We start from the raw sequence: 13,797 nt of genomic DNA on the forward strand, positions 1-13,797 counted from the left end.
AAATAATAATAAAAATATACTAATTCCTACTTGGAAATCAAAAATTGAAATGTTTCCCTTGAAGGCGAAGCCGCGTTGAAGCGCGCGATGATAAAACTACATTACCCACAGTCCCACAGCGCGTGCTGAGAAGACTTCCGTCCATGGCTTCAACCGGCCGACGCCGGCTCCGAGGTCGTCAGATCCCCATGGAAACGGAGTGCGGGAAAATGATGTCGTCCCGCTCGGACAGGTACATGATACTCTTGAGGATTTATGTACCCTTTTTTTTGTCTGTGTGAGTGTTTGTTTTTTGTTGTGGATGCGGTTTGTTTTTTGTTATTTATTGTGCAGCAGCGTCATGATACTGTCACGTAACCACACACGGAGACAGACGTTCCTCCTCTTTGTCCTTCAAACAGATGTTAAACCTGACATTTACGCTCTCTAATATTAACAGCATTTATTTTAAAAAACACATCACTGTCTATGTTCTTTATCGATTGTATAATATAGTGACGTAGATTCATATAATGTGTCGAAAACACGAAGCTCTCCAGAAGTATCTGTATGACGACACAGTCTTCCTCCACTACAACAATAATATCCATATTTAAAATAAAACTCCACCTGTTTCTGCTTCTTCAGCTGTAGCAGAATCATGCTCTTTGTTTTCTTTGACACGTTTAATTGCGTCCACTTTAAAAATTTCCCTGTAAATAATAACAGGGAAATCATTCAAACACCCTGAACTGTGTAAAACTTTGATCATCAGCCTTTAACTTCTGTTGAACATAATTTCACAGACTATTATGTGTAGCTACATACATTGATTCCATTCACAATAATAAAATTAGACATTTCAACTATATATTTATGCTCATGTATCATAAATCGAAGTATATATGCATATAAAGCATTTTATTACATGTTAAGGATCATGATTTAAAATGTCACTTTTTATGCAGCAAAGTGATCCCTGTTTTAGATCAGTAAAGCACTGCTTCAGTGTTGCTCCTTTTGTTAAGAAAGAGCTACTTTTAACTTAATTTACTATGCAGTGTTGAGATGAAATAATGTATAATAATAATAATGACGACCACAGGTTGAATCTTTAGTTCCAGTCTGCAAAGTAACTGCAGATCAGCTGATCAGAAATGCATGTTGTGGATATTTAGTAGACGTTTTAAGACCCAGGAAACATGTTTGCAAACTGTATAAAGTATAGTAAAGTAAAGTATAATGAGCAAAGTTACTGAGCTACTGTTGATCAGTAGTTCCAAAACACATTGAGTCAGTAGCAAGAGGACTAGATGTGAAGTATTTCTCTTCATCCAAGATGTTCGGTTTGACGACCTGGATAAATGAGAATCTACACAGACAAATAAATGAAGTAGAGCTGCATTAGTGATCAGTTATTTGTTCTGTAAAATGTCACAAATGATGGCCACCACAATTTCTGAAAGTCAAAAGTGACTTAGGCAATGTCTAAACTCTAAAGATGTTGAGTCGACGTTAAAACAACAGAAAAGGAGCAAAAGTACAAAACTGTATGACAATCATACAACAGGACAAGTTTTGAATGCATGCCTTTTAGTTTTAATGGATGTAATACTTCTACTTTTCCTTCCTCTCTTCCTCAAAACTGTTGTTATTTCTGTGTACTTTGTGAACACAACATTGTTTCCATGTTTGTCCTGAAAGCCAGATTCCTCCTCTGCTGCTGCTGCTGCTGCTGAGGTTTCTCTCAGTTTCCCACATTAAGGGTGTTTTTGTTTTTCTTATTCTCACTGAGTCTAAAGATGGTGGGTGAGTCATTAGTGTTTAGAGCTGTGATTTCACTCAGCCCAAAACAAGTTGAGGAAAATGTCTCCGCAGAAGCCTCATGAGAGCAGCAACAGATGCAGCTTTCGATTGATCAGTCAACCACCAAGAACTGTTTACTTTTTTTTTATTTAGAAGCATTTAAATCCATCTTTTCCTGACTTTTGCTGCTTTCTATAAACAAACACAAACAAAATAGTGTTTGTCCTTGGAAACAACACAATGTGTCAAAATATAATTTTATATTAATTATTGTCTTGATCTATACACATCTTATTCTACAGACTGAAGGAAACATCTTGTGTTTCTCACAGACCTGCACAAATATCACACAGTAATCATGTTTTTTGAATTCCCATTTCCTCTGATATCACAATTCCTGTCAAAATAATCGCAATTAGATATTTATTCAATATCCTTCAGCCCTATTGGAAACTGTGATGAACATGTTTGCAGCTGAATCTCCTTTTCTAATGTAAACGATCTACGGTTTCTTGTCGTGTGATTCCCTGTGAATCAGATCAGTGAATTTAGAGGGAGGAAGGATCAGCAGAAGATGTTCCATCCTCTTTTTTGATTACAGGAGCGTCTATTAATACCAGCCAAGCAGCTCTTTACTGTCCTCTGTGATCCTCTTAGTGTCCCACACACACACACTGAGGTGGACGAGGGGTTTTTCACTGCTCAGTCTTCACAGACACAGATGGAGTTATAGCACAAATGGAACTTTAACTTAAACACGTCAGCGTGGTTTTTTTTTGTGGAGGCCTGTTGTTGTTGTGGTGACGTGTCGTGGGGGAAAACGGCAAACTGGAGGCTAGAAAGTTGTCGTCTGAGGCAGATATTAGTCTGCTGGACTGCACAGGTGCCAGGATCTCTGGCTGCTGGTCGCTGAGGTCTGACCGCAGGTAAGAGCCGACTGTTTTCGTTGTTGTTTCTCTCCGGTCGAGTAGTCAATATGTGTGTGAGCCATAAATATTGTGTAAACATGGTGTGCATGGAGGTCAGAGGAAGTGCAGGATGTAGGTCAGCATGCAGGGGGGGGGTTCGTTGTGATTTAGTTGTGCTCCGTGGTGCATCAGCACTGAACAGACGCTTTAAAAACGACATTAGACGAAGCATTCATTAGTCCTGTTTGTCTCGTTTCGTGTGCACGTTTGTGTCACTAATAATTCACTAATTACTAAATGTGTCTCCTGAGGTTGTGACACCAAAGCTACGCTGGCTTTTATATGTTGCATAAACAGCGGTGTGAGAGTCTGATCTTAACCACAGTGATCTCAGCTGTGATGTGCAGGTTCAGAGTATCGCACCATCACTCGGGCAGTGGTGTGAGAAGTTTGCATATTAAAAAGTAAAAGCTCTTCATTAAAAGTAAAAAAGTGCAGTATATTTCTGTGTGAACATGCACTCTTATGTACACAAATTAATATTTTTCATTTGAAACTGATTTATCGTCGTGTTTGATTTTAATCCTGCAGGGCGGTGTCATTTGTTTCAACACATCAAACCTTTGTGTTTATGGATTTGACAACTTAAGGTTTGTATAACTGGACAGAAATGTTTATCTCTTCAATTGCAGATCTCACTTGAAGTCGCTGTTTACTGCACTTTTGTGTGTGTGCGCCACAAAAAAGAAGCCATTTTGTCAGACACCTACTCTTTCTTCCTTTCTTTCTGTACAAAATCACTCTCCTATCATTCTATATGCCGTGTTTGACGAAGACTTTGCTTTGAAGCTCTTAAACTTGAGTCTATGGTGAAAATACTCACAAGGAATAAGTTTCCATCTAAATTTTCTCCATGTATTTTGACTTAGTGACTGTAGACTCTCGAGCAGATATCGGTCCAGGTCTCCGTGGAAAACGCAGAAGAAGAGGGAATTTACGGGATAATGGTGGAGAAAGCTACATTAAGAGATGCTCCGTCCACATTCAATAGACTTTATGAACTTTGTTTCTATGTTGGGACATCTTGGCATATTGATTATCACAGAACCGTTGTATCGTGATATTATTGGTATCATGTATTGTGAAAAGTATCGTATTGTGAGGTACCTTGTGATTCCCACCACTAATCCAGACCAACAATAATCCAAATGAAAGGTAATAAAGGCAGGAATGACACTCCTGCATGATGGAGACACTAGTGGACACATAAATATGTGTTATGTCTCCTGTCTGTGATCCCTGTGGACATTTTTTGGGAAACACAATTATAGAGTGAATGAATGAGATTCTTCTCTAAATGACTATTTACTGGACTTTTCTTGTGTAGAGGAGGCCCATGTGTGTCTCCTGTGGGTGTTCAGGCTGTGACCTGTCCCACTGTTTGCTGTTTTGTAGTGGGAGTGGAGAGGACTCGTTGGACCGGCTGCTGCCTCCCTCTGGGGCCCCTCGCAGGAAGAGCGCTACCTCACTGAGTAAATCCGAGCCTCCTCTGCTCCGCACGGGAACACGCACCATCTACACCGCCGGTCGACCTCCCTGGTATGACGAGCACGGCGCTCAGTCCAAAGAGGCCTTTGTCATTGGTATGACACTCGCTGGTGATGTTTGGACTCGTCCTGACTGTTTTCTTCTCCGTCTTCTTTCACCACCTTTATGTTGACGTGTGGCTTTGAGCTGCCGATCCTGTCCCTGTTCACTCATTCTTCCTTTTTAAACCCATAAACACACATGCATACCAGACAACATTAGATACACTCTGAAAAGCAAACATAATGGGCCTGTGTGTGTGTGTGTGTGTGTGTGTGTGTGTGTGTGTGTGGATCTGCAGGCTTGTGTGGGGGCAGTGCCTCAGGAAAAACCACCGTGGCCAATAAGATCATCGAGGCTCTGGATGTACCGTGGGTCGTGCTGTTGTCTATGGACTCTTTCTATAAGGTGAGAGTCATTTAATTACTCCATCCATCCATCCATCTTCTACCGTTTTATCCGTTGACATAGGGCAAAAGGCGGTACATCCTGGACAGATCACCAGTCCATCACAGGGACTACATAGAGACAAACCACCATCCGCTCTCACACTCACACCTACAGTCAATTTAGAGTGTCCAATTTGCCTAATCCTCATAGTGCATGTTTTTGGACTGTGGGAGGAAACCGGAGAACCCGGAGAGACCCACACATGGGGGAGAACATGCAAACGCCATGACCCTTGTTTCTTCTTACTGCAAAGGCAAGAGTGCTAACTAACCGTGTGGCCCCATTTAATTACTAATTTTAGGAAGAAATCATCATCTTCTGCTTTATTTAACTCAGCCTCTGCAGCTCAAGATACGCAAAGGGAGACGAGGCAGCTTTATTTGTATAAGCACATTTCATACACAAGGCAACTCAGTGTGCTTTACATGAATAACAAAATGACATTTAAAGTTTTGGAAACATTAAAAGATACAATTTGAACAAAACCCAATTTTAACGTAAATTAAACAGAGAATAAAGTAATAAAAAACTATTTAATAAATCAAAAGTAAAGTAAACATTCTCCTGTCACCAGTTGGAGTTAATAACTGGTTATGGGGGATATTTTGTACATATAGAAACCCAATGGAATACTTAGTCGTGTGTTTCCACAAACAGCTGTAAGGGGAAAACAAATACGGTGTTTAATGGTAACACCCCTATAAAAGTATAGAAATAAAATGGTCTCACCTTAAAATTACAATCTTATTCTTAAATGACCACCATATAGTTTCTAAACTGTCATGTAAAGTGTTAGCAAAGACAATGATCTTCTGCTTTGATACTTTGAACTTGAACTTTTTTGACGATTGAATTGTGAGACTTCCTGAAGCTGTCACTTCAGTGTTTTCATTTAAGGCCCTGTTGTGTGTATTGATTTCTCTCACATAACTCGACAATAAAGTGAATAAGCATGTTTCCTAATCGGCAACGTCCTGTGAAATCTGAGTGTTCATCTGCTGTGGGTCACAGGATTTATCTCCCGAGGAGCAGAACCTGGCAGCGAGTAACGACTACAACTTCGATCATCCCGGGGCCTTTGACTTTGAGCTGCTGGTCTCCACCCTCAGAAAACTGAAGCAAGGCAAGAGTGTGAAGATCCCCGTGTACGATTTCACCACGCACAGACGACAGAAAGACTGGGTGAGTCGCTCGCTCTCACAGAACAACGTTCCTCTTTTTTTTTACCATGATTATGTTTAAAAGGGGATATTTTGCACAAACACATACACGCACATACATTTTTCAGAATGTATGTGAATATTGTCTAGTTTCTTAGATTTTTCAGCTTCTTAAATGTGAATATTTTCTAGTTTCTTTGATTTTTCAGCTTCTTAAATGTGAATATTTTCTAGTTTCTTTGATTTTTCAGCTTCTTAAATGTGAATATTTCTAGTTTCTTTGATTTTTCAGCTTCTTAAATGAATATTGTCTAGTTTAGATTTTTCAGCTTCTTAAATGTGAATATTTTAGTTTCAGCTTTCCAGCTTCTGCCCTGAATATTGCTCTAATGTGAATATTGTCTAGTTTCTTAGATTTTTCAGCTTCTTAAATCTGAATATTGTCTAGTTTCTTAGATTTTTCAGCTTCTTAAATGTGAATATTTTCCAGTTTCTTTGATTTTTCAGCTTTTTATATGTGAAAATATTTTCTAGTTTCTGTGATGTTTCAGCTGCTTAAATGTGAATATTTTATATCAAAACATTCCGCCCATTGAAGCTATTTGGTTAATTTTTATGTCTAAACAAAAAAACAAAGACTGTGCTGACTAAGTGTCACTGTTCACTTAAATGTTGTACAAGTTTTAGGAGCCTCAAACCTCTGAAGTAGTTAAAGCTCTCACATTGTACAGAATGAAACAGCTGTTTTCTTCACTAAACCTCTTTCTGAAAGCTTTAATCTTAAATACCTGACTGTTCATAAAGCAGCGTTCCCCTTTGATGGCTCACGTTTTGTGCTTTCTTTGTGCAGAAAAACGTGTATGGTGCCAGTGTGATTATATTTGAAGGAATAATGTCATTTGTGGACAAAGAGCTTCTACAGGTTAGCCCATGTGCTTTCTTTGTTTTTCTTGACTGAGGCTTAAATAATCTTCACCAGGCTTTGTTTGAGAGGCCGCGTTGCTCAGGTGAATTTCATTGAAAGGGTTGCTTTCGCTTTGCTCACCTCGTAGCTCCTGGACATGAAAATCTTTGTGGACACAGACTCCGACATCCGGCTGGTCCGCCGGCTGCGCAGGGACATCACAGAGCGCGGACGGGACATCGAGGGAGTCATCAAGCAGTACAACAAGTTTGTGAAGCCCGCCTTCGAGCAGTACATCGAGCCAACCATGAGGCTGGCTGATATAGTCGTGCCAAGAGGTGAGAAAAAGACAGAGACTGCCTCACTTTCCTGCGGTTAAACACACCAGCAGCATTTCAGTCTTTTCTCGTTTTTATCTCTGCAAGGTGGTGGGAATATGGTGGCCATTGATCTCATAGTCCAGCATGTTCAAAGCCAGCTGGAGGAGGTGAGTGGAATTAACACTGGCTGTGGTGTAGCGAGAGAGAGAGGGTGGCGCCATCATGTGGCTGAAAGATGCAACACACAGAAAGGAAAAAAAACCCTCACAATTACTCAAGTCAGTGTTCCGACCAGATCCAGAGGAAAACCTGATCCCAACCCCCCAAAACCCCACCAGCAACAAACTAACTAAACAATTTTAAAGGTTTATTAAAATTAAATAAAGATAAACGGGCAAACTGTCCAGTGTGTCCACCGCCTGTCGCCAAAGATGATGATCGGGCCTCTTATACTGGAGCCTCCTGTGCAGGACCAATCAGGATCCACCTAGACTCTCACACACATTTAAATCACTCAAACATGCACACACACTCACACACACACAAGGATAACGTTCACCAACTCATTCCTTTATTGTCCAGAAACTATTAAAAGCAAACAACTGTGGAAGTAATTCAATATTTATTTTTCTCCAATCTAAATCAAGCACTGAACCCTTTCAAATGCCCAACAAACAACTTACAAGTGTATTGACTATTTCAAAGTCGTATGTTTTTTGTTGCCTGAAGACTTAGAGAAATATTCGCTCCTATAAAATCTAAACCTTAAAGGTTCTTTTTAGGCCTTTTATCACGTATGCTGTACCTGTGACATTTGTTCTTTTTACAAAATAAAAGGATAATAGGGGAAAAGAATGTATTTCACTTCTCTGTGAGGCAGCAAAAGACCTTTTTTGATGATGAAGAAAAGGAAATAGAGCGCTGCTATTTGATGTTGATTGAAAAAGAAAATATCAAAACAGTGTGCTCTTTGGTGCAGGGGCGATAAACACACAGCAAAACACTAGAAGTTAAAAAGCCTTTTTAAGTACAGCTAATGCAAGGCAACATTTAAGATCTACGCACCAACTCAGGCTTTTATCAGAAGTGAGTAAACAGTACATATAAATATATATATATATATATACACATATTGTACATAATAATTATTCTACTTAAATGAACATAAATGAATAAAAACACACATATTGTTATTAGTTAGGACTCAAAGTTAAGTGAAAAAATGATGACGTTTTTTGACTTTTCTTTGTCTCGTTTTGTGATGTGACAACACGACTGCAATTGAAGCATTTGACTTTGGGAACAGAAAGATTTGTTTTGTTTTCAGTCGTCTAAATCGAGAGAAACAGACCCACCACAGAACAGAAAACTAAACTTCAGTGAGACACTGTTACTGGGTGACATACTCATGTCACAAATTCTTCCTGTTTGTGTTACATCTTCAGCAGCAGTTCAACAGAGTCATACAGCTTTAAATGATGCACAGAGGCTTTGTATTGCCATAGCATCTGTTCACAATAATAAAGATGTTGATATCGACACCGTTATCCTTTTAAAATCTGCATTTTCTTATTGTCTTTCTCTTGTCCTTTCATGATGCAGCGTGAGCTCAGTGTCAGGTACGCCGATACCTATTTTGACTTTGACTCTCTGTGGTTTTTCGTGAGCGTTTGATGACTTGGGTGTTCTTGATTGCTCTGTCGTGTTAAAGTCAGACTGCTTCATTTCCTCGAGCGACGAGCAGAATAACATAGAATCTTTTGATGTGAGCTACCTGTCCTCTCTCTCAGGGCGCTCCTGGCCTCCGCTCAGCAGAATCAGCCGCTTCCCCAGACGCTCAGCGTGTTGGAGAGCACGGCGCAGGTCCGAGGCCTGCACACCATCATCAGGTACCAACATGTCTGTGCCCCTGTGCAGCTTTGTGTCCATGGAACGGGATTTTTTATTGTTGCTCTGCCGCAGGAGCAAAGACACCAGCCGAGACGAGTTCATCTTCTACTCAAAGAGATTAATGCGACTCCTGATAGAGCACGCTCTCACATTTCTACCATCTCAGGTAGGTCGGTTACAAACTCAACATTAAACCTGCCTGACTCACCGTTTTCATAGTAACAATCTCTGTTACTAGGCTGCCACAGCATCACTACGAGTGAAATGTGGTGGCGACAAACTCATCGCAAATAATGATGACCCCGGCTCTGCAGGTTTCCCTCCGCTCCACAGTTTGACAAAATCCTCCAGGTCATTATTTTGCTCCACTCGACTCTGCAGTTGTGGTTCAGTGTCACACGGTGCTCCATGTTTTTTGGCAGGAGCAGTCATTGTTTTTAATGAAAACATACACACTCTGATGCACCTACTGTTCGCCTCCTGCTCTGCGACACAACATTTTGAAACTAGCAGGTGAAGCAAACCCAACATCGTATTTCCCACAGTAGTCGGCTGAGAGCAAACGCTGAGCTAACATTCAAATGAGTGATGTAATGTTGTAACTGCTGCATGTGTAAATGAGCGCTGAGGTGTTTGCTATATAAAGGTTCCAAAATCCCTGTTATTATAGACCAATAAATATGGATTTATTTTTGTTTTTGTAGTTTGAGAAGATGAAGAAATTCACCAACTGTAGAAACACAGCTGAGCAAAAACCACTAGAAAATGTGAAAATCGGATAGAATTCATGACGTTTGGAAATACATCACAGTAAAATTGATCATAACTCTGACTCAGCAACACATAAGTAGATGCATTTTGTATAGCCTGAAGATGGGACCTACAAACACACACCCCCAGGATGTCCATATAAGGAGTTGTGTGTTATTCCTGTGGCAATTTACCCAGGGTGCACCTGCGGTACGGATCTGTGTCGTGTGAGCACTAAGGGTTAAGGTGCTGTGTGTAAAAATCTGTGACATTTAATGATGAAACTCTTCTGCTCAGCACTCGCGTTCTCATGCTTGTCTGTTGTTGTAAGGAGTCATTGTTCTGCGTGTTCTTGCAGTAACTTTACACTTTAAAGCATGAAACGCACGCTCCAGCTGGTTTGTCCATTCAGGCTCCTGTAGAAACATTGTTTGATGATGGTGGCCTATAAAAGTACATATAAAAGGCTTATTCTAAGGCTACCAAACCCTTTATTTTACATTCTGATGTGTAATTTACTCAATTCCTGCAAATAGATGTTAAACGCTGGACCTTTAAATGTCAGATGTCACAGCTTAGAAAGTACCGAGTGGCATCAGCGGCCGACAGTGAACCTGACAAGTTTGGTGTAAAAAGCGACCAATTTTCATTGTGATGCTGAGTCTCAAACAAAGTTCAAGTCTCTGCAAGTGGATTTTTCACCTCACACTGATGTCAGACAAAAACAATTACATATCTGGAGAGTATGATATAAAAAGAATATGGAGATTTTTTTGAGGTAAATGTACTGTGGATATACTGAATTATATTTTCATTTAAAATAAGGTGCTTAGATAAGTGTTTTTGTCTTATTGGTGCACTGTGGTAAAGCCTCTCTTTTCTCTGTTACTCTGTAACAGCCGTGCACGGTTCAGACACCACAGGGCCACGAGTACGAGGGCCTCAGCTACAACGGCAGAGGCGTGAGTTATGTTCTTGCTCTTCAAGGCCCTTGTTAACATCCAGTCGAGTGTGTCCTCAGGGTCTCCCTCATTGCACTTGTCTCCACAGATCACCGGTGTGTCCATCCTGCGGGCAGGAGAGACCATGGAGCCCGCCCTCAGGGCCGTATGCAAGGATGTCCGCATCGGCAAAATCCTCATCCAGACCAATCTTGACTCGGGCGAACCAGAGGTAAATCAGATGGCTCATTAAACACCCAAACATCCTCAAAATCATTGACCTGTAGATTCCTGCGAGGAACCCTTTTGACTAAGTGAAAACTTGTGTTTTTAAAATAAATCCCACCAGACATGAAATGTTTTGATTGTTTTTTTTTTAATTCTTCCACATGATGTGTGTCTCCGTGGTAACTACCCTTCCCGATTTTGTAACCATGACAACCTGTCTCCTCCTCCTCCTCTCTGGCCTCCCTCGCCAGCTGCATTACCTGCGTCTGCCCAAAGACATCGGCGAAGATCATGTCATCCTAATGGACAGCACGGTGTCTACAGGCGCTGCTGCCATGATGGCTGTCAGAGTCCTACTGGTGGGTGCAGATTAACAACATCCCTCCTCAGTGAGGCTAAAGTAGGATCTCCTCATCTCCTCGCCTTTTTTGTTTCTGTCCTGATGGGGTTTGATTAGCACCTCCTCCACAAAAAGAAAGCTCAAATCCTTGTTTCCCTCTCGCTGTTTATCCTCCTGATAGTGCTAACGATGATGCAGGTAAAGCAGGTTGACGGCTGTTGTGTGCTTTCTGATTCGGTGTGTGTTTCTGTGTGTGTGTGTTGGGTTGGGCAGGATCACGAGGTGCAAGAGGATAAGATCGCGCTGGTGTCGCTGTTGATGGCAGAGCTCGGCGTTCACTCGGTCGCCTACGCCTTCCCAAAGGTCAAAATCATCACCACCGCTGTGGACAAGAGTCTGGATGATAATTTACATGTAATCCCTGGTATTGGTAAGCCAATAAATGCACATACTCACTCGTCAAAGTCTGAGTACGTGTGTCACACGTTTTGTCCACAGTTGAACTTCCTCGCCTGTTTTAAGTCTCTGAACGCATGAAGAACGCGTCTAAAGCGTGTCGGGTTTTGGATATGTGCTTTTAGCCGCGGCAGATGAATGATAACAAACATCTGTGTTTCAAGTTGACAGATTTCATTTCATGTCCCAGCAGATTTTAATTTTATGCTTGTGTCACTTTAGATGTGAAGCAAACTCTCTCCCTCTCTCTCTCTCTCTTGATTACTGCTGTTACCAAATATCCACATTAAACAGTCGTGTCTTTTCTCTGTAAACTGAGCATAAAATAAAACCTCTCTGACAAACATCAAGATGAATTGTCAATGTAATGTGTTAATCATAGTTCAAAATGAAGAATCACTTTTAACTTTAAGCTCTTTTTTTATTAATATTATTATCATTATTATTATTACTTACTTATTGTTTTCTTCAGGCACTAACCCACTCTTTCGCAGTAGCTCTGAGTCCACTGTCGTATGTTTTCAGGAGACTTCGGGGACCGCTACTTTGGCACAGACGGGACCGACCGCTGGAGGGACGAGGAAGACCGAGAGCAGCCTTCATACTGACACAAACGTCTGTGAGAAAATACAAAAACACGACTTGAGAACTTCTGTTGTTGTGCATCGTCCTCGGGCACAGGCAGACTCACAGATTTACTCTTTTGTTTGCCGCACATGAACTTTTGTACTCTCCGACAGATTGTGTGCATAAGGGATATTTTGCTCCGGTTTCCTTGAGTAGGAAATATTTTCCTACTCAAGTGCATCGGCGAGGTAAAACAGTGCCCTGTCCCTCTGAGGTGCAATAACACGGCAACAATGTTATTAAATACTCCAGGACAAAATTGCACCAGTTGTTCATAAATCCAGTTCCTGGTGTTGTACCAGTGAGGACTTAAAGGTCCAGTGTGAAACATTTAGGAGGGTTTATTGAATATACGACTCGTAAGTATGTTTGTGTAAGTCTATAATCGCTTTAAAATAAAAATTGTTTGTCATAGCGTTAGGATAAGCCTTCTATATGTACTTTAGACAAGGGTCTAAGTTAAGCAAAGTCTGCCTCCATGTTTCTACAGTAGCCCAAATATCTGTTCTGTACGGAACACGTCTTTTATCCTTTAAATACGGAAGAAATCATTATTTTCCGGACTGCTGACAACCCTGCAACCCCCGGCTATGCCAGGATTGAATTTTATGATAAGCTGGTGCAATTTACTTATGAATATACCCTTACAAATAAAACTATATTCACACTTTATGCTGCTGTAAAGACTTTTCTAGTGTAATTTAACAAAAAAAAACAACCAGTGTAGAATATTTAGAAATGTTATATTAACATATTCAAAGGGGGGAAATGAGTGTCATGTTGAGTAGAATCTACATGTCATAGGTTAAACACATTCACAGGTAAAAGCTCAGCGAGTATGATCTTTATCTTAAATTCAGGTTTCACTTTTCTGTTCTCACTGCCTCTTTCAATGTCCCCGGCTGGAAAATGGAAGGTGCGCTCGTTTTTATATATCTGGGCCGTCACATGCTAAAGATTTTTCCATGCTCCTCTGACTCTCAGGTTCACACGCAGGTCAACTTACCTCCCTCTCTGATGCACTTTAAAGCCTAAAGGGGTCAGTGTAGCTCACATTTAGCCTCTCTGGGTGTGATTTACAGTGTCCCTTTGGTAAATGTGTCTCTTTATACTTACTACACACACAGACGCTCACCGACTCTGCTGCACAACTTGAAATATTTGATGTCATGTCACACTTTGTGATCCCGTGATCAGAATTGCCTTTTATTGTCATTGTTTGTTTGCGCAAATTAATTTACTTGACGATATGATGCTGGATGCTCGGTCAGAATCGTGTACAATGGTGATAACAATGTGATTTGGTGTTACAAATGGAGCAGTAAAAGCCTTGAGTGTCGCAGTGTTTCCTCCCTGTTGTTCTCACTGTTACTCAGACAGCGGCTGTTTGTGACCAGATGTTCTCTATTGTCTCTGATCCTGTGAATTCCCAACAGTAACACTCATGTTTT

The 13,797-nt window shown here is 40.8% G+C and overlaps 1 protein-coding gene across 3 annotated transcripts; it reads left to right on the forward strand.

Moving 5' to 3' along the window:
• Positions 1-63: 63 nt before the first annotated feature.
• On the forward strand, positions 64-13,685 carry LOC122776921 (uridine-cytidine kinase-like 1). 3 transcript variants are annotated; one of them, XM_044037721.1, is made up of 15 exons: positions 66-232; positions 4,149-4,336; positions 4,582-4,688; positions 5,742-5,912; positions 6,741-6,812; positions 6,943-7,132; positions 7,220-7,281; positions 8,717-8,733; positions 8,905-9,003; positions 9,077-9,170; positions 10,654-10,716; positions 10,805-10,927; positions 11,175-11,282; positions 11,537-11,693; positions 12,245-13,685. In XM_044037721.1, exons 1-15 carry the CDS (start codon positions 144-146, stop codon positions 12,325-12,327), a joined length of 1,623 nt encoding a protein of 540 aa, XP_043893656.1. In that variant the 5' UTR covers positions 66-143; the 3' UTR covers positions 12,328-13,685. The 3 variants fall into 3 exon arrangements, with proteins under 3 accessions (XP_043893657.1, XP_043893655.1, XP_043893656.1); XM_044037720.1 differs by lacking the exon at positions 12,245-13,685 and having other exon boundaries at positions 65-232; positions 11,537-12,069; XM_044037722.1 differs by lacking the exons at positions 8,717-8,733; positions 9,077-9,170; positions 12,245-13,685 and having other exon boundaries at positions 64-232; positions 11,537-12,069.
• Positions 13,686-13,797: the final 112 nt, after the last annotated feature.

Source organism: Solea senegalensis, linkage group LG11 (assembly GCF_019176455.1).
Source record: "Solea senegalensis isolate Sse05_10M linkage group LG11, IFAPA_SoseM_1, whole genome shotgun sequence".
Classification (NCBI taxonomy): Eukaryota; Metazoa; Chordata; class Actinopteri; order Pleuronectiformes; family Soleidae; genus Solea; species Solea senegalensis.